The following is a 21852-nucleotide window of genomic DNA, read 5'->3' on the forward strand; positions in this document are numbered from 1 at the left end:
CCTCCCTTTTATCATCCCCCCTTTATTTTAATCTTCTTCCCTCTTTTTTCCTGTGGGGTAAGATACCCAACTGAGTATGTATGGTATTCCCTCCTCAGGCCAAATCTGATGAGAGCAAGATTCACTCATTCCCCTCTCACCCGCCCCCTCCCCTCCTCCCATAGAACTGCTTCCTCTTGCTACCTTTATGTGAGATAATCCACCCTATTCTATCTCTCCCTATCTCCCTCTCTCAACATATTCCTCTCTCATCCCTTAATTTGATTTTATTTCTTTTAGATATCTTCCCTTCATCTTCAACTCACCCTGTGTCTGCTCTCTCTCTCTATATATATACACATACATATATACATACATACACATTCACTTATATATATATATATATATATATATATATATATATATATATATACGTAAACATATATATTTATATGCATATTCCCTTCAGCTACCCTAATACTGAGGTCTCATGAGTCATACATGTCATCTTTCCATGTAGGAATGTAAACAAAACAGTTCAACTTTAGTAAGTCCCTTGCAATTTCTTTTTCTTGTTCTTTTTCTTGATTACCTTTTCATGCTTCTCTTGATTCTTGTGTTTGAAAGTCAAATTTTCTATTCAGTTCTGGTCTTTTCACTGAGAAAGCTTGAAAGTCCTCTATTTTATTGAAATCCATATTTTGCCTTGGAGCATGATACTCAGTTTTGCTGGGTAGGTGATTCTTGGTTTTAATCCTAGCTCCACTGACCTCCGGAATATCGTATTCCAAGCCCTTCGATCTCTTAATGTAGAAGCTGCCAAATCTTGGATTATTCTGATTGTGCTTCCACAATACTCAAATTGTTTCTTTCTGGCTGCTTGCAATATTTTCTCCTTGATCTGGGAGCTCTGGAATTTGGCGACAATATTCCTAGGAGATTTCTTTTTGGGATCTATTTGAGGAGGCGATCGGTGGATTCTTTCAATTTCTATTTTGCCCTGTGGCTCTAGAATATGAGGGCAGTTCTCCTTGACAATTTCTTGAAAGGTGATATCTAGGCTCTTTTTTTGATCATGGCTTTCAGGTAGTCCAATAATTTTTAAATTATCTCTCCTGGATCTATTTTCCAGGTCAGTGGTTTTTCCAATGAGATATTTCACATTGTCTTCCATTTTTTCATTCCTTTGGTTCTGTTTTATAATATCTTGATTTCTCATCAAGTCACTAGCTTCCACTTGCTCCAATCTAATTTTTAAGGGAGTATTTTCTTCAGTGGTCTTTTGGACCTCCTTTTCCATTTGGCTAATTCTGCCTTTCAAGGCATTCTTCTCCTCATTGGCTTTTTGGAGCTCTTTTGCCATTTGAGTTAGTCTATTTTTAAGGTGTTGTTTTCTTCAGTATATTTTTCAGTATTTTTTGGGGTCTCCTTTAGCAAGTCATTGACTTGTTTTTCATGGTTTTCTCACATCCTTCTCATTTCTCTTCCCAATTTTTCCTCTACTTCTCTAACTTGCTTTTCCAACTCCTTTTTGAGCTCTTCCATGGCCTGAGACCAGTTCATGTTTTTCTTAGAGGCTTTTGTTGTAGGCTCTTTGACTTTGTTGACTTCTTCTGGCTGTATGTTTTGGTCTTCTTTGTCACCAAAGAAAGATTCCAAAGTCTGAGACTGAATCTAGGTGCGTTTTCGCTGCCTGGCCATATTCCCAACCAACTAACTTGACCCTTGAGTTTTTCAGCAGGGTGTGACTGCTTGTAGAGTAAAGAGAACTATGTTCCAAGCTTGGGGGAATGTGCCAGCTCTGCCACACCAGCACTCCTCCTTCCCCAAGAACCCCCAACCCAGACTGGACTTAGATCTTAAGCCAGCTCTGCACTCCTGCTGTGATCCTCCACTTAATTCCTCCCATGAGGTGGGCCTGGGGCCGGAAGCAACTACAGCTTTAGTTCTGTAGCTGTCCCACCTCCGCTGCTCCCAGGGCAGTGGCTGAACCGCAAACTCCTTCCACTCCTGCAGCTTTTCTCATTAACCTTCTCTGTCGTCTTTGGTGTTTGTGGGTTGAGAAGTCTGGTAATTGCTGCAGCTCACTGATTCAGGGCACTAGGGCGCGATCCACCCGGCTTCTGGTCTGGTGAGTCCACACTGCCCATGCTAGGCTCAGCTCTGCTCCACTCCTCTCCCAGCTCTGTGCCGGATAGACCTTTCCCAGAGACCATCCAGGCTGTCCTGGGCTGAAGCCCTGCTTCCCTCTGCTATTTTTTGAGTTCTGCAGTTCTAGAATTGGTTCAGAGGCATTTTTATAGGTTTTTGGAGGGACTTGGCGGAGCTCACACTAGTTCCTGCTTTCCAGCTGCCATCTTGGTTCCGCACCCTGTCTCTCTGAATTTTAAGTCCACCACCTCTCTGACATGAGGCAAATAGCGTGTTTCATCTTCAATCTTCTGGACTTCTGGTTTATCATTGAACTGATTAGAGTTTTAGAGTCTTTCGAATAATATTATTGTCATTGTATAAATTATTCTCCTCGTTCTGCTAATTTCACTCTGCATTAGTTCATAAAAGCCCTTCCTAGTTTCTTCAGAAACTGTTCATTTTATCATTTCTTATGGCACAATTTTGTTGCATTCATATACCATAATTTGTTTAGCTGTTCTGCAATAAGGGTACACCCTTGGTTTCCAGTTTATGGGGTACTATAAAGAGAGCTGCTATAAATATTTTTAACATATAGATTCTTTTTCATCAAGGAAAACTTTTTTGAGTATAGGTCTAGTAGTAATATAGCTGAGTCAAAGGGTATTACAGCTTACTAACTTAGGGGGCATAGTTCCAAATTACTTTCCCAAATGGCTGGACCAATTCACAAGCATGTCTAGTTTCCCACAACCCTTCAAACAACTGTCATTTACGTCTTTTACCATCTTTGCCAATCTGAAGGATTCAAAGTAGTTTTGACTTACATTTTAGTGATTTAGAGCATTTTTTCACATAGTTGCTGATAACTTGAAGTTCTTCCTAGAATACTGCCTGTTCGTATCCTTTGACCAATAAATGGTAGCAATACACATGCCAAATTCACATCAATTTTAAAAGGATCGAAAATCAAAGGTCACACAAGGTTGGAATGATGCAGGTCAGCTGAGGCAACCAACTCTATAGTCATAAGGAGGGAATAGTCCTGGGGTCACTGTTTTCACTTTTGTCTCTGCCTGAATAATTCATGTAGAGCTTTGCAAAAACCTACACACAAAACAAAAATTTATTAAGGAAGTTGTTGGATGTTAATGTTCTCCCCAATGCTGTTATTAGTAATAATAGTCTTCATGAAAAGTCAAAATAATCTTACTTTGTTAACTAAGTCCAAACATGGTTTTTGGATTTTTTCTTCTATCTGGACAATGTTGGTGGTGAGTTAATAAAGAAAGAGAAAATTGATTTTTCCCTTAGCTTGGAAATGTCCTGGGGGAATTTTAATTTTCCATTCAGAAAGACAATTATGAAATAAAAAAGACACCACATAAAATAGATATGTTTTGGTTATACAGTTTGCTAGTCTTACAGTGTCTGATTTCTGTAACACTTAGGAATAATAATGATAATAACTAGCATTTACAGTGTTTTAAGGCTTGTGCTATATTATCCCCATCTTACAGATGAGGAAACTGAGGCAGACAGAAGTGAAACAGGGTCACATGATTAAGTAGGTATCTAAGACCAGATCTGAACTTAGGTTTTCCTGATTCCAGGTCAAGTGTTCTATCCATAGTGCTATCTAGCTACCACATAGAAAGTAATATTTTGGCTTTATTTTTCCTAAGTCATTATCTACCTACTTCTTGTAGGTAACCATGCTTTATATAGACTTTCTATCCCTGACAGTGTTGTATACTATACTTTAAAATGGCCATTTTGACACCCTGTCAATAATAATGATGATGATCGTATATTTACTGAGTGCTCAGGGTGTATGTGGAATGATTGTTGTTAGGTACGACCCTACTTAATCAAGGCCATCAGAAGATCTTTAAACACACTCTTAGGTGTATTCTAATTGAATTAATTAATTACTCTAATTGAAGAAAGATAACACAATCTTATCGATACTCAGTGACCAGTGCCCATCTCAGTGATGTACGTTCTCCTTCTAGTGATGCAGATCTTACCCCATGGAGGCAGCATGGTCCAGTAGAAAAAGCATAGCTTTGAGGTCAAAGGGTCCAAATTCAAATCCTGCCTTTATCATCACCTATATGACTGTGGCAAGTCCTTTAGTCTTTTGGGCCATCATTTCTTCATCTGTGAAATTAGATGATCAGGCTAAATGACCTCTGACATCCCTTCCAGGTCCAAATTTATGATCCACTGATATTTATTCATCTTCCATGATTCTTGTCGATGTCTTTCATGAACAGCCCACCAAGGTGCTGAGGACCTGCCTTACTTTGGCCTGTGGAGTGATGCTCATCAACACTTATCTGTACTTCTCACCCTGTGATCAGTCTACATTCTCTTCTTTACTCATACACTTCTTTTATTACATATTTTACTCTGGTTCTACTTTGTGATTCTTTTCATCTGTTATGTCGCAGCCTACTCATACCTGATGCACAACTCTCTGTCCCCTTCTGGCTGATACTCATTTTCATTTTTTTTTTGGAGAATGTAGTACTTCATGACTCACAGTTCTATTGAAATGCTAGTAGAATCATGGTTCTAGAAGATGGCAGCTGGAAATCAGGGACTAGCATGAGCTGCCTGCCAAGTCCCTCCAAAAACCTATAAAAATGTCTCTGAACCAATTCTAGAACTGCAGAACCCACAAAATAGCAGAGGGAAGCAGGGCTCCAGCCCAGGACAGCCTGGATGGTCTCTGGGTTAGGTCTATCCTGCAAGGAGCTGGGAGTGGAGCACAGCAGAGCCCAGCATGGGCAGCGCAGACCATCCAGACCAGGAGCCAGGTGGAGCGGGCCCTAGCACCCTGAATCAGTGAGCTGCAGCAGTTACCAGACTTCTCAACCCACAAACACCAAAGACAACAGAGAAGGTTAGTGGGAAAAGCTGCTGGGGACAGAGTGAAAGAAGGAGTTTGCGGTTTGGCCCCTGCCCCGGGAACAGCAGAGGTAGGGCAGCTACAGAAATACAGCTGCAGTTGCTTCTGGCCCCAGGCCCACCTGGTGGGAGGAATTAAGTGGTGGATCAGAGCAGGAATGAAGAGCCTGCTGAAGACCTAAGTCCAGTCTGGGTTGGGGGTTCTTGGGGAAGGAGGAGTGCTGGTGTGGCAGAGCTGGCACATTCCCCCAAGCTTGGAACATAGTTCTCTTTACTCTACAAGTAGTCACACCCTGCTGAAAAACTCAAGGGTCAAGTTAGTTGGTTGGGAACATGACCAGGCCGTGAAAACAGACTCAGATTCAGTCTCAGACTTTGGAATCTTTCTTTGGTGACAAAGAAGACCAAAACATACAGCCAGGAGAAGTCAACAAAGTCAAAGAGCCTACAACAAAAGCCTCTAAGAAAAACATGAACTGGTCTCAGGCCATGGAAGAGCTCAAAAAGGAGTTGGAAAAGCAAGTTAGAGAGGTAGAGGAAAAATTGGGAAGAGAAATGAGAAGGATGTCAGAAAACCATGAAAAACAAGTCAATGACTTGCTAAAGGAGACCCCCAAAAATACTGAAAAATATACTGAAGAAAACAACACCTTAAAAATAGACTAACTCCAATGGCAAAAGAGCTCCAAAAAGCCAATGAGGAGAAGAATGCCTTGAAAGGCAGAATTAGCCAAATGGAAAAGGAGGTCCAAAAGACCACTGAAGAAAATACTACCTTAAAAATTAGATTGGAGCAAGTGGAAGCTAGTGACTTGATGAGAAATCAAGATATTATAAAACAGAACCAAAGGAATGAAAAAATGGAAGACAATGTGAAATATCTCATTGGAAAAACCACTGACCTGGAAAATAGATCCAGGAGAGATAATTTAAAAATTATTGGACTACCTGAAAGCCATGATCAAAAAAAGAGCCTAGATATCACCTTTCAAGAAATTATCAAGGAGAACTGCCCTCATATTCTAGAGCCACAGGGCAAAATAGAAATTGAAAGAATCCACCGATCGCCTCCTCAAATAGATCCCAAAAAGAAATCTCCTAGGAATATTGTCGCCAAATTCCAGAGCTCCCAGATCAAGGAGAAAATATTGCAAGCAGCCAGAAAGAAACAATTTGAGTATTGTGGAAGCACAATCAGAATAACCCAAGATTTGGCAGCTTCTACATTAAGAGATCGAAGGGCTTGGAATACGATATTCCGGAGGTCAGTGGAGCTAGGATTAAAACCAAGAATCACCTACCCAGCAAAACTGAGTATCATGCTCCAAGGCAAAATATGGATTTTCAATAAAAAAGAGGACTTTCAAGCTTTCTCAGTGAAAAGACCAGAACTGAATAGAAAATTTGACTTTCAAACACAAGAATCAAGAGAAGCATGAAAAGGTAATCAAGAAAAAGAACAAGAAAAAGAAATTGCAAGGGACTTACTAAAGTTGAACTGTTTTGTTTACATTCCTACATGGAAAGATGACATGTATGACTCATGAGACCTCAGTATTAGGGTAGCTGAAGGGAATATGCATATGTGTATGTATGTATATGTGTATATATATATATATATATGTTTTTGTATATATATATGTGACTGTGTATGTACGTATATATGTATGTGTGTGTGTATATATATATATATATATATATATATATATATATATATATATATATACAGAGAGAGAGAGGGAGAGGGAGAGCGAGGGAGGGAGGGAGGGAGAGAGAGAGAGAGAGATGGGTGGGGGGGCACAGGGTGAGTTGAAGATGAAGGGAAGATATCTAAAAGAAATAAAATCAAATTAAGGGATGAGAGAGGAATATTTTGAGAGAGGGAGATAGGGAGAGATAGAATGGGGTAAATTATCTCGCATAAAAGTGGCAAGAAAAAGCAGTTCTGTAGGAAGAGAAGAGAAGGCAGGTGAGGGGGAATGAGTGAATCTTGCTCTCATCAGATTTGGCCTGAGGAGGGAATACCATACATAATCAGTTGGGTGTCTTACCCCACAGGAAAGAAGGAGGAAGAAGATAAAAAAGGGGGGATGATAAAAGGGAGGGCAGATAGGGGTGGAGGTAATCAAAAACAAACAATTTCAAAAGGGGACAGGATCAAGGCAGAAAATTCAATAAAGGGGGATAGGTTAGGAAGGAGCAAAATATAGTTGGTCTTTCACAACATGAGTATTGTGGAAGGGTTATACATAATGATACACATGTGGCCTATGTTGAATTGCTTGACTTCTTAGGGAGGGAGGGTGGGAAGGGAAGAGGGGTGAGAATTTGGAAGTCAAAGGTTTAAAAACAGAAGTTCAAAAACAAAAAAAAAGTTTTTGCATGCAGCTAGAAAATAAGATACACAGGCAATGGGGCATAGAAATTTATCTTGCCCTACAAGAAAGGAAGACAAAAGGGAATGGGAGGGGAGTGGGGTGGCAGAAGGAAGGGCTGACTGGGAAACAGGGCAACCAGAATATACACCATCTTGGAGTGAGGGGGAGGGTAGAAATGGGGAGAAAATTTGTAATTCAAACTCTTGTGAAAATCAATGCTGAAAACTAAATATATTAAATAAAAAAAATCTAAAAAAAGCAAAAAAAAAAAAAAAGAATCATGGTTCTACCACTAACAGGCACAGCTCGGTGGATAGAGTGCTGGGCCTGGAGTCAGGAAGATTCGTTTTACTGAGCTCAAATGTAGCCTCAGACACTTATTAGGTATGTGACCCTGGGCAAGTCACATATACTTTCTTGCCTGAGTATCCTCATCTGTAAAATGAGCCAGAGAAGGAAATGACAAACCACTCCCAAATGGAGGTCATGAAGTATCGTACATAAATGATTAAACAGTAAAGAATAATGGTATTTTAAAAAAAACAAACAAAATAATACCAGCCTTTGCAGTTTCCCAAAGGTATTACCCTTTTGTCCTCCTGTACAATTCTGAGCCTACCTTCACTTGCAGTGATGGCTAAGTGTTGTGTCTGTACAACTGTCTGGGGGCAGCTAGGTGTCTCAGTGGATAGAGCACTGGGCCTGGAATCAGGGGGATCTGAGTTCAAATCTGACCTCAGATACTCACTAGCTGTATGACCCTGAGCAAGTCAGTTAACCTCTGTGTGCCTTAACCACTGGAGAAGGAAATGGCAAACTACATAAGTATCTTTGCCAAGAAAACCCCAAATAGAGTCTGACACAACTAGACGACAAAAACTAGGTAACAATGGGCAGATGTCATAAGATAAACAATTGGTATTCTTCATTTGTTTTTTGTTTTTTTCCTGTGAGTATGGCTAATTATGCCAAACTCAAGTGATTTTTAGCCTAATCCAGAAGGCTCTACAAGGTTCTGAGGCTTTGATGCAGTTAACATAAAGCATATGCAAACAGGAACATCTAAAGAATGCCCACTGGTCCTCATTAATTCAGAAAACTTGACCATGCCTTATTTTTAGCCATTTGGTGCACAGAATTTAATCTTCTTCTGAGAAGAGATAGAGTTTGGCTGGCATGTTGCTTCCTTTCCCCCATTAGTAACTTATGTCACACCACAGGAAAGACAGGCACGGTGCCTAGAATAGAGTAGGCACTCAGTATGTGTCTGATGATTCATTGACTTGACTTGGCCTCTTATGTTAAGAGAAGTCAAAGGAGTGAATGATTTCTTTCTCATTTCTCTTTGGAGTGGTAGATAAAATATTTGCTTAAGAGTCAAAGTTTGTATTTTCCATTTGAGAACACCTTATCAAAACCAGAATATGTAAAAGCAAGTGCATAGCTCTTCAGTCAACTGTTTATTGACTGACTAGTATTACCCAGAGCTTTGCCATCTGAATCCCCCTTTGACATATGTAGACTAATGGAAAGACAAAGGGATGAGGATAAAGCTTGTGACTGGTAAAATGTACCTATGAAATGAAACCATGATTTATTTTTAGTTCAAAGAGTATCTAAGCCAGAACAGTGTCAGACTAGCCCTGGAGCTCCATGTTTTTTAGATTGTATTTTTCTGTCATTTCATAGATTGGAGTTTTTGAGGCTTGTTCTTATGAAGATACTTTCTTCAGTGCCTTGTTTGTGAAATTCAGATGGCTTCCCATCACAGTATTATTATTGTTTTAATTGAAATATAATAATAATAGCATTTATGTAGTGCATTATAGATATTATTTCATCTTTTCCTCCTAATAACCTTGGAAGGTAGGTGCAATTATTATACCAGTTTTGCAGATAAGGAGATCGATAAGGCTACATAACCTTAAGTACTATTTTGAGGCAGGTGAATAAATAAAACTTTAAAAATTATAAAAGATGCCTACTTACACTCTACCCTTTTCACACTTAATTTCAACTATCCTTCCCCCTCCCCCCAAAAAAAACCCAAAACAAACCTCCGTTTAACTCTAATTTTTCTCATCCTGCTTTAAGAAACGTCCCTGGCTTCTCCCTGCTTTTTCCATACTCAAGTCAGGTGCCCCCCGCCCCAGGCTAGTTCAGTTTGGTGGTTGGTTCATGCCATACCAGGAAACACATAAGTAAAGAAACATCAAGGGTTGCTACTATATTGTACAGTAGTACCTTATGTTAGTTGCTTAAATTTTGTCCCTGGGCTTTTGACTTCTTGCTACCTAATTTCCTTCCTTGAATCCTGACTTCCTAATAACCAGTTTGTCTTACTAAATCATGGCACTGCTGTTTAAATAGACCTTTGAGATCTCTTTTTGTCCTGGCAACCTGCAGCTATCTGTATCAAAGCCTAGCAGCCACCTGATTAGGGTATCATAAAGCTTCAGAATTCACTCTTAGCTCTACAACCTCCTCTGCTCTCCTGGTCTTTCCCTACCTTTGACCTTTTTAACTACTTAAGAGGTGTCCAAGAAAAGATGTAAATTGCTTCCTAAACCTTCCTACTCATAATCCCATTTTCCATTCCTTCTTTCTTTCCTCTAGGTGGCTCTTCTGTAATAAGAAGACATTGTGGAGACATAAATGATGTGTACACAGTGTATGACTCCCTTTCTGATATGGAAAATGTCATTCTAACAACTTTAGTTTGATTTGCTCCATTTCATTTTTAAGTCAAAGTCTAATTGATATTAAAAAGGTTTCTTTAATAAGCTCTGCTATTTTATAGTTTAGGTCAGATGTCTAGAATAAAATATGTCTTTGTTGGAGGGACTAAACCATTTTTCCCCTCTTTGAATATTCAAAATAAATGAACAGAAAAGTGTTTATGCTTTTCAAAAAAGAGCTTTGAATCTGGCTCATAAGGTCTATGAGACGTTAAATCCGGTTTCTCTCTTTCTATGCACTATTCAATTTTAGCCCTATGAAAAAAGGTGAGCAAGTAAATTGAACTTTTTAAAAATTATTTTTTTTAATTTATGGAATAAAACAAGCATTTCTATAACATAGTATAATAAAAAATGATGAGCAAGTAAATTAAACTTGAAGGACAGTTTTAGAACTCAATGAAGGACTTTAGGCTTCATCTTTGTAACTATGCTAATTAATTTTCTCATTTTATGTTTCCACCCCTCCTCCAGTTTCGATATTCTGATTGGCTAGATAGGTTATACATGGTGCTGGGAACAACTGCAGCTGTCATACATGGAACAGGACTCCCTCTCATTATGCTGATTTTTGGGGAAATGACGGATAGTTTTGCCGATATGGGAAATGCAAATCTAACTTATACAGATGTGAATAATTCAAGTAAGTATCCCATCACCTTGAGTTGGTAGTATTACTATTATTTTCATTGAAATGTAATAAAAATAGCATTTGCGTAGTGCTTTAAGATTTTCAGAGAACTTTATAAATATTATTTCATTTTATCTTCATAACCTTGGGAGGTAGGTGCAATTATTATACCCATTTTTTGGTTAAGGAGACCGAGGGAGACAGAGGTCGAATTGCCCATGGTCACACCACTACTAAGTGCCTGATACTAGTCTTCCTGACTGCAAGTCTAGTATTTTATCCGTTGTACCACCTAGTTTCAAAATAAAACGGCCACGTGTTTATTGAGCATTGTGCCATGAAGGATACTGAATTAGAAGATGTGAGCCCTCTACTTGGGGAAGTTAAAATCTACTTGAGAGACAAGAAACACAATGTTTGTATTGCATTGGGCAAGTTACTTAGGCTCCTTGGGCCTCAGTTTCCCCATCTTTAAAATTAAGGGGATTGGACTGGATGGTTTCTAAAATTCCTTCTACTGCTAGACAGAACTCTAACCCTATACATGTAATGGAAGAAAGTATATAATTAAGTTAGAAAGTATGTGATATAGTTGATCAATATTGCAGTAAAAGTTAGAGCTTATTAACTATTTAATGGAAAAAGTAAGAAGAGCTAGGCAGGATTTAGCCAGGGAAAGAATTGGAAAGAAGGCATTGCAGGCGGTACGAGGAACATGAGGGCAGGAATGAGCATGATGTATTTGTGGGAAAGAGGGAAGTCAGCCTTAACAGCATGAAAGGAGCATGAAAGGGGAGTAAGGAGAAATAAGAATGTATGAGCAGAGTCATGGAAGGCTTTAAAAGATGGATTAAGGAGTTTAGATTTAAAAGGAACAAGAGTAGACTGTTGAAAGTTTTTGAACAACAGGGATTATGTAATGAAAGTTGTGTTTCAAAATTAGTTTGTTAACAGGATGCATTCAGGATGCTGAATTCAAGATAGATTAGTGTGAAAAATTGGAAGATTTCACCCAGGAAACTGTTAACCTAGCTGTGAAGCGGAGAGGGACTGGTAGTGGGGAGGTGAGGGTAGGGGAAGTAGAAATGGAAAGAGAGAAGAAGATAGGTGAATGCATTAAAAATATGGGATTAAGTTAGTGTGGTTCAGGAATGAGGGCTCTCTATTGGTGCACACTGAACTCAATCTATAGTTTAGTAGATTATCCCCATGGAATTGCCTGAGGCACATAGGTGTTTAGTGACTTGCCCAGGAGGTCACCCAGGGAAGGAAGGTAAAACAGATAAAGAAATTATTTTTTAAAAAAATAAATAGGTTATGGGGAGTAAAGTGGTGAATCATAGATAACTCTGAGGCTTTTTGAGCCTTGGTGCTTTGGACAGATGGTAGTGCTGTTGGTAGAGACTGAAATTGTAAGAAATAGAGCCAAATTTAGGGGTGTCAGAATTTCCACAGCCAGGACCTTTGCCCCAGTATTAGAAGTCAACAGTCACCTGACAGAGAACAGTGATGCCAAAGAGGTGATGTCCACCTTTCTCCAACTATTGCAGTATTCCAAGCATAACTTCACCTTCCCCCAGAGGATCAAAGTATCAGTCAGCCAACAGGCATTTTAAAGAACTTACTATGTGCCAGGCACTGTGCTAAATGCTGGGGTATAAAGACAGGCAAAAATAGAGGCTCTGCCTTCCAGAGAATCACATTAAATGTGTGTGTGGGTTTGTGTGATAAATGAAAGTTAATTTCAGAGCAAGTCAGTAGTAGTGAGTGGGGGCTGGGGGTGGGGATGGCAGGCAGAAAAGTCCTTTTCAGAAGGTGGGTTTTGAGCTGAGTCTTGAAGAAATCCAAGAAAACTAGGAAGCACGGATGAGGAAGAAAAGAATTCCAGGCATGTGGGACAACCAGTGAAAAGACTTGGAGTCAGGAGATGGAATGTCTTGTGCAGTAAATAGCAAATACCCAGTGTAGCTGGGTCACAGAGGACATAGAAAGGAATAAAGTCTAAGAAGAGCAGAAAAGTAGGAAGTTGGTAGGCTCTGAAGGGCTTTAAATGCCAACGAGATGACTTTCTATTTGATCCTAGAGGTAATGAGGAGCCTCTAATAGCAGGAGCAGGTATATGATATGACCAGAGCTGTACTTTAAGATCACTTTGGCAGTCAAGTGGAGGATGGATTGGAGTGGGCAGAGACTTGGGGTAGTGAAGCCAACCATTAGACTATAGTAATAGTCCAAGCATGAGGTGTTGAGAGCCTCCACCAGGACAAGAGCTGTGCATGTAGAGAAAGGAGAATATACAAGAGATATTGTGAAAGTATCTGACACACTGGATATATGGGATGAGCATGAGTGAGAAGTCAAAGAAGTTGTGAGCCTGGGTAACATGGCGATTGTTGGTGACCTCAGTTGTTGTGTTGTGTTTGTCCTTCATTTTTGAAGAGGACCATGACATCAGGGAAATGATGACATGACTTGCAGCTGAAATTGATTTGAGTGAGGGAGGGCTGTGCCAGGTCACCAGCCCCACTTTCTCCTCCAGAGCCATCTGGGTCCAGTGGCCTGATATTCACCAGGATGACTGGAGATGGCCCAGTGTTGACCTCAATAGGAAAGTTGGAAAAGGGGAGCATTTGAAAGAGAAGGACAATGAGTTTATTTTGGACAGGATGGATTTGAAATGCTTACAGAGCATCCATTTTGAAATATCTAAAAGGCAGTTGGTAATGTGAGACTGGAGCTCAGGGCAGAGAGTCAAAGGACTTGCATGAGATGATAATCCAGCCTGTGTGAGCTCATGAGATCACCAAATGAGGTATAGCATAGAGGGAGAGGAGAAGACTGCCTGGACAGACTGTTAGGGGACACCCATGATTAATGGGTATGAACTGGATGAAGAACTAGACTGAGAAGAACTGGTCAGGCAGGTAGGAGGAGAACCAGGAGATAGCAATGTTATGAAAACAAAATGAAAAGGAGAGACTATCCAGGATGAGAAGATAATCAATAGTATAAAAAAAAAACTTGAGGGAGGCCAAGGATAAAGACTGAGCAAAGGCTATTAGTCTTGGTGATTTAAATCATTGGTAATTTGTAAGAGAACAGTTTCAGTTGAATGATGAGGTCAGAGGCAGATTGCAGAGGGTTTAGAACAGAATGAGAGAAGGGGAAGTAGAGGCACCCAATATAGATGGTTTTTCAAAGAGTTTGTCCAAGAAGAGGAAGAGAGAAAAAGAATGGCAGCTAGAAGGTATGGTTAGATCAAATGAGGGGTTTTAAGGATAAGTGGAACAATATAAGTGAGGGGAGACGGGAGAGAGAAGGAGAAAGTGGGGAAGGGACAGACAGAGAGATTGAAGATTAGAGAGTTCGTGTGGATGATAGAGGAGGTAATGCAGTGGAAAAGATGGAAGGGGGTTGGGATGAAGGGTACTTGTTGAAGGGCTGACCTTGTCAGGGAGAAGGAGTGCATCTTCATTTGAAACAGGGGTGAAGGAGGAATTGAGGGGATGTGATACAAGATGAGGAGGATGGGAGAAGAGGACGTGAATGGCCACAGTGTATTCTGTGAAGTCTGAGGCATGGTCCTTAGCTAAGAGAGTGCAGAACTCAAGAAGGGGTAAGGACGGGAAGGCTGCTCTGGTAAGTTGGACAGCAAATTAATTGGGTTAGAAGGTTTTTCTTGCTACCGTGAGGGTCCAATTGAGATTTTGAAACATAAATTTGTCACAGACCCAGTCAATGAAATTTAGTCATTTTCTCTGACTGTTGAGGAGCTCATAAATAGGAGTGAGGGAGCAGTAGTAATCCAAAGTTGAGGTTTGTTGAAGAGTGATCAGCAGGCAGTAGCAAAAGGGGTAACATATTTGACCATCAAATGTAGTGTATAATTCAACTAACTTAGTTGAGTTAGAGAAGGGATGTATAGCCAAGTTAGGGTGTTATCTGAGGTGGTGTGGAGGAATAGGTGATGAGATTTGAGTAGAATGAGGAACTAGAAGATTGGGGTATTTAGGAGACATCAGTAAGTATGTGGAAGTCCCCTAGGATGAGGAAGGGAATTAGAATGGAGAGAGAGAATGAGCCAGGTAGTGAACTCAATGAGCAAAGAAGGACACTACCCTGGGGAATCAATAGATAATGGTCACCAGGACCTGAATTGGGTGATAAATTTAAATAGCTGGACCTCAAAGGAGGAGAAATTGCTAAAAGATGGTGGTAAGATTGTCTGGGAGTGGCAATAGAGGGACAGCAAAGACAATTCTGACCCCTCCCTATTACTTATATGTCCAAGGGTTGGGGGAACTAAAGAATGAACATGCAAGTAGTACTTGGAAAGGGTAGCCAGGGATATGGTGCTACCAAGAGAGAACCACGTCTCAGGGATGGAGGAAATGAAAATGGAAAATGTTTAAGATTGAAGCAAGTTTAACTTGGCTAATATGGAAATGTACTGCATGACTGCGTACATATTGTCTATATCAAATTGCTTGCCTTTTCAAGGAGTGGGGAGAAGAAGGAGGGAGGGAGATAATTTAGAACTTAGAACTTTTTAAAATAAAAGTTTGAAATTTTTGTTTACATGTAACTAATAAAAATAAAAATTAAATGTAAAAAAGATTAAAGCAAGTTTGTTAACTTTGGAGCAAGCATTGCAGAGAACATATGTGTGTGTATGTGTGTGTGTGCATGTGTATATACACACACACACATATATATATATATATATATGCGCATATATATTATATATATACAGAGAGAGGGAGAGAGAGAGAGAGAGAGAGAGAGAGAGAGAGAGAGAGAGAGAGAGATCAGTGAACAGGAAAAATAATTATTATAAGAGAGGATATCTGCTAGGTCCAGACTACTACTGGTGCAAGGGCACAAACTTCAAGCTTTTTGACCTTGGCAACTAAGTTGGCAGGGATAAAAGTCTTTTGCTTTGGTTCCTGTCATCAAATGAAGGAAGGGGGAAAACTCCTGATCCTGGTAGTTGTAAAGTTATGTTATTGAAGGTAAAGGCTGGGTGAAAATGGCTTTGAGATGCCCTTGATTCTGCACTTTGCTAGTAGCTATTACGAATAGCTATTAAAGAACTAGAAATTCCTACCTTCATTCAACTGTAGACAACATACTGAAGCAGCAAGAAGAGGCTCCTGCCAAAGTTTTGGCCAGCTGACCTGTGGCAGAACGAGTTTCTCTTGTCAGACTTTATTTCGGCTCTTGACTCAGACACAATGTAGAGATGTGTAGTAGGACCTCAGACTTTTCCAGGGGCAGCTAGGTGGTTCAGTGGATAGAGTGCCAGGCTTGGAGTCAGGAAGATCTGAGTTCAAACTTGGCCTCAGACACTTACTAGCTGTGTGACCCTGGACAAGTCACTTAAACCCTATTTACCTCAGTTTCCTCATCTGTAAAATGAGCTGGAAAAGGCAGTGGCAAACCACTCTAGTTTCCATTTCAAGAAAACCCCAAGGGGGTCATGAAGAATCCTACACAATTGAAAAATGATTGCACCACAACAAAAGCAAAGTCCTGATAATTTTCTTGATCTCCCTTTCCATTATCTTTAGTCCTCATCTCTAAAGGGACATGAGTGCTCCCAACGCTGTTCTTGTAAGAGTTCAAACTTCAAAGTTTTTTCTAAAGTTCAGAGTTAAAAAGTTATATCTACAGTGTCACCGATGACCTTTCATTTCTGGGTTGTTAAAACTCATGTCTGTGTAGTTGTTAGTTACAAGCACATGTATTGCTTCTTCACAACCACGTGAGCTCTAGATGGTCCAAGTATTATCTTGTTTTATAGATGAGGAAACTGAAGTACTGAGGGGTTGTATCTTGTCCAAGCCCTCTGAAGTTTCTGAGACAGGGCTTGACCCTAGGTCTTTTGATCCTGCTCTTTCTCTCAAACCCAGTTCCTAAGTAGCTCTTAGAGGTTTTATGTAATAAAACTGGATAAATGAATGCAGTTAACCTCTCAGTGACCCACACAACTCTAAGACTTTAAGTGGCAGAAAAGTTAATTACCTGCAATGGGAGTTTCCTCTCACATATACCGTCAATATCATAGGTCCTTCCAAAAAGAGAAAACCAAAAACCCCAACCCAAATGTATTGTGCTTTAAAAAAAATCAATTTGTGTGTAATGTTAAGTAATGATCTGAAGCCTACAGTCTCATAGATGCTAGGTATGCAATTTGATGTTTTAATGTATTGGTATAAATTATTTATACAGACATGAGTCTTAAAGAAGAGTTTTTTCTCTTTCAAAATAGAAGAATTATAATCTATCCCTCATTATGTTGTAATTTATGCATGTAATAAGGACAGTACATACAACAAAGACTGTGCCAAATTTGTGCTCCTAATCCTTAAGTTATAAAGAAGAGTAAGCATAGTTTCTGGCTTATGAAATATAATGATATTAAATAGCTGTGTATTTTTAAAGATGTCATGTATAAGGCTAAACAGGGCCCTTTGTGTCTTTTTAATCTAACTTAAATATTTCTTTTTCTTTTTTTATGGAGCTGAAAATCCCTACGATCAACTGGAAGAGCAAATGACCACGTAATTAGCTATGTTTCTTTTTTGTATCAGATAAGTTTTTAATATACTTGTTCTGATAATGTTATTATTATGCTTTCAGTTTGTGCTGTGCTAACAGAGAATGGAAATTATCAGTCACCATATTGTTGTTGTAAAATAGAAGAAGCCTTGACTGTTTACAAAATAGTGTCCAAAATTCTTGCTTAGTAGTCAGTGTATTAGTTTATCCCTTAGTAGAATATAGATGAAAGAAGTTGAATAGCTTTTAAAAAATAGTCTCTTGCCAGATGTGGGTACATGCCTGTAATTCCTGCTACTAAGGGAGGCTAAGGTTTTGGATTGTGTGAGCTCCACGAGTTCTGAGGGCTAACACAGATTGGGTGTTGCGCTGAGTCTGGCACTGATATAATGAGCCTTCAAGAGCAAAGGGACACTCATCTGCCTACAGGAGGGATGAACTGGCTCAGTAAGGAAGCAAAGTGAGTCCAAACTTCCAGTGCTGATTATCAGTGGAATTGGACCCATGAATGGCCAGCCACTATATTCAGCCTGAGTGAGATAGAGACCCAGTCTCAAGCTGTTGATAATAATAACAACAACAAACAATATTAAAGTCTTAATACAGTTTTATCAACCATTTAATTCTTATATATCACTGAAGCCAGAGAATTTTACTTTGCTTCTCAGGTTTTTTCCATCATGCTCATATGATAACAATGATGTCATCTAGAAGTAAAATGATCATTTAGCCAACTCCCCAGTAATAACTTGCCTTTGAATTCCTACCTTTCCCTCCTTCCATGTTCCTGGTCTTCCTTTTGTTAATGAGTTAAGAAATTTAAGAGACACTTAAATTTACTACCTGTAATGAAGGTACTAAAGATACATAAAATAAATGAGAGAGGAGGTGAAAAAAGGATAGGATGTTCAAAAGATAAGACCTGTTGCCGGATTAATTGGAAAGGCATTTGAGACTTTTGGGGAAACCAGAAATTTCAATGTACATCCGAACTTGATTTTTTGTTTTTTGTGTATTTAACCTCAAATGGAAATCATCTAATGACTACTTGAATTTATTTTAATTCTTATTTTGTTTAAAAAAAACTAGTTACAAATATATAGGATTATGGACTATGGATTGCTTTATACTTCAGAGCAAACTGGTATTTTTCTCACTTTGGAATATCTATTTAGCTCTCTTCTACTATAGATTATCAATATTGGGGTAATAATTCACCAGTGAGTAATCCATTAACCAAAGGTTTATTGCCCTGATCAAAATTGTCAGTTGCAGTTACCTCAAAACCTCTGGTGAAAGGCTATGTGCCAAGATGCTTGATTATGATAAAGTATGCAATTATAACTCAATGTTGAGATATTATTCTCTGCTCCTCTGTATAGCTTGTGAAAATTCACGCACACATACATACACACACCTGAATACTGAAATGTCAAAAATTGTGAACTTCAGTTATAATACAATGCTACTTCATTTTGGGTGTTCTGACATTTCACCTTTAAAACGAATTGTTTGACAAAGCCCTCATGGTATTGTGTGTGTGTGTGTGTGTGTGTGTGTGTGTGTGTGTGTGTGTGTATTTAAATACCAAAGAGCTGGTCCAGAGAGTGTTTGACTTCTCTGGATGGTTGGGAGTTGATGTTAGGAGATGCTTACCTAGTTTATCACTTATCTTTACGGAATTTGAGTTTAAGATCTAAAGTAAGCCCTTTTGAGGGACAAAGTGGTCAGTTGTACTGACCTAGAGCAAACCTTTTTTCCTAGAAGTTTTCCTATATTTGGAATGGTGCTTGATTAGCAGCTCAGAATGCTGGGGAACATTACTGTCCTTGATTCAGTCATCTGACAGGATCTCTTTCCATCCACCTACCTGCAGAAGCTGTCTCACTTACTCATTAATGGTGAGAACAAAGTAACTAAGCAAGAATGGGATGGGACAACTGTTGTTCTATAGCCGAGTAACAGCCAACAAGTGATGCTGACATTTATGTCAGCTTATGACCCATTCTCCTTCTTAAGGATGGTCAGATTAGGAAAATTGAGAAAGAGTAGGGAAAGTTAAATTGCCTCTAAAAGACTTGTTTTAACTGAAGGAAATATTTTCAGTGCTTTTTGGTGTTTTCCAGGTATGCATATTATTATACAGCAGTGGGATTTGGAGTCCTCGTTGCTGCCTACATTCAAGTTGCATTTTGGACCTTGGCTGCAGGACGACAAATTAAGAAAATTAGACAAAACTTTTTCCATTCAGTAATGCGCCAGGAAATTGGTTGGTTTGATATCCATGATGTTGGAGAACTGAACACTCGACTAGCTGAGTAAGTATATTATTGGATATTTAACTTCAAGATGATTATTTCTTTTCAATGACTTTAAAATTTCCTCCTATTTTTAAGAGATCTGACTAACTCTGGAGGAAATAATTACTAGATTGTAAGTGCGCTAAGGACAGGAACTGTGTTTGTTTATTTTTATATCACGAAGTAGGGCTTATGTTTGTAGGCCCTTAATAGTGATTGTCGAATGACATTATGGAGTATACAAAATTAATCCTATCCTCATTACATTGACAACTCACATTTGGTGTATGCATTTTGACATGATGATATGCATTTTAGACTTATTAGTAGTGACAAAAAATAAACGTGAATATGGGTGGTTTGCTTCTTAAGTTTTCTCCCTGTGGATGGAGACCTACTGAGCTATTTGAAATGTCCATGCTCGGTTTTGGACTACATATACATGTTCACAACTGTGAGCCATAGCTCTGTGTAGTAAATATTTGACTTGGTAGAGCAAAAATTGAAAGGAGCATTCATTGACCCCTATCTTAGAGTATCAGAAATAATCCTAAACTCAACAGAAATGATTTAAATATTTATGATTTTTGACAGTTGTATTTATATTCTTTTTTTAGTGATGTCTCCAAAATTAACGATGGAATTGGAGACAAAATTGGAATACTCTTTCAAGCACTAGCAACATTCCTTACAGGTTTTATAGTTGGATTTACAAAAGGCTGGAAGCTAACACTTGTGATTCTGGCCATTAGTCCTGTCCTAGGCTTGTCAGCTGCCCTGTGGGCAAAGGTATGTAAAACCTGTGAATTTTTACAGAAATGTTTTTCACCCATAGATAAAACACACCTGCCATACCTAATAAACCAACAGCCCCCTCACTTGTCTGTCCACTGGGCTGTAGATCTGCCATCAAAAATAGTAGCAGAAGTGTTCCCTTGAAAGTTAGTCAAATGAGACTGTGTGTATCTTTGTGACTGGAAATTACCCAATAAATTTGTAATCATTAAAATCCTAATGATAAAGTACTAACATGGGGGGTTGTGTTTTTAGCACTGAGCTTGGGGATGGAGTGTGGGTGGTAGGGTGGGGGGAGAGAGTCTGTAGTACTACTGGTAGGACAGTAGATATAGAGAGGGAAGTTCTCCCTATTGATGCTTAAAAAATTAAGAAGCCTGAAGCTGATTTATGTAACCAGCCTATCCTCTGCTAAAGTCTTTTGCTAGTCAACTCTACAGTATGGCTATGCTTATGAAGAGTAAGCTTTAGGAGACCCTACTAAGCTAGAAGGTCCTTGAATACAGAACCAACTGCTTGTTCTTCTTCTAAGGACCAAGAGAATTAAATGTAGAGACCCCCATCAACAGAAAGCCACCTCCTCATCTGTCATTCCCTGCCATAGAATCCCATGCAGCCTGGCTACTGAGACAAGGAGAGGCATCAGTCTAGATCAGTGGAAGGGTGTGTGTGTCTGTGTGTCTGTGTGTCCGTCCATACAGAGGAAATCACAGCTCTTTTGAAATATAAAGAGTCCTCCAATTTCCCACCATTGCCAGGCAAAAGCTAGTAAAACTGCCTTTGGGGTTTCAGAATCATAAATTTAGATCCGGGAGGGATCTCAGAAGCCATTTCTTCATTTTGCACAAGAAGAGATTGAGGCCTAGAGGGGTCAAGCAACTTGCTAAGGATCTCATAGGGAGCAAGTGTCAGAGGCAGCATTTGGATCCCAGGCACTCTGATTGGAGAGGCAGGGTTCTTTCCATGTACTACGATGCTCTCAGATCATTGCTGTCCTTTGGTGAATTGTTTTCCCCAATAGATGGCTGTCCTTGATATTCATTATGACCGGCGTAAAATGTTTTAAAAGTGAGGGAGAAACAGACAATGTGAGATTAATCCCAAGTACTGTATTCCCTAGATATAACCTTGGGATGCTAAAGGAAGACTGAAGGGAGTTGACCAAACCCAGAGAAAATTCAAGCTATAATCATTGGAGAAATTTAGAAAAAAAAATGATACACTGACTTTATAGCGGGGCTTTTATTTCTTCACTCTTTCAAGGATACGGAATTTTGTTGTTGTGGGCCCTCTGACACTAATGCAATTTAGATACTCTTACTTATTAGATGTTCTTTGAATTTACTTAAGGTTCATTGTTGTATAGCAACAGTCCAACACCAAGTGTATACGGACCAACAATACAGTATGTAATTTGGGGT

The 21852-nt window shown here is 39.3% G+C and overlaps 1 protein-coding gene across 6 annotated transcripts in view; it reads left to right on the plus strand.

Moving 5' to 3' along the window:
* The window catches only part of LOC118849937 (ATP-dependent translocase ABCB1-like), a 496364-nt gene that overhangs the window by 112568 nt on the left and 361944 nt on the right, over positions 1-21852 (plus strand). For all 6 annotated transcript variants that reach the window (XM_036759036.1, XM_036759039.1, XM_036759038.1 and 3 more), the window contains 4 exons: positions 10619-10787; positions 17299-17338; positions 19463-19654; positions 20254-20425. In XM_036759036.1, coding sequence (XP_036614931.1) covers positions 10619-10787; positions 17299-17338; positions 19463-19654; positions 20254-20425 — 573 coding nt within the window. The remainder of the gene's footprint in view (positions 1-10618; positions 10788-17298; positions 17339-19462; positions 19655-20253; positions 20426-21852) is intronic.

This window comes from Trichosurus vulpecula, chromosome 5, assembly GCF_011100635.1.
Source record: "Trichosurus vulpecula isolate mTriVul1 chromosome 5, mTriVul1.pri, whole genome shotgun sequence".
Classification (NCBI taxonomy): domain Eukaryota; kingdom Metazoa; phylum Chordata; class Mammalia; order Diprotodontia; family Phalangeridae; genus Trichosurus; species Trichosurus vulpecula.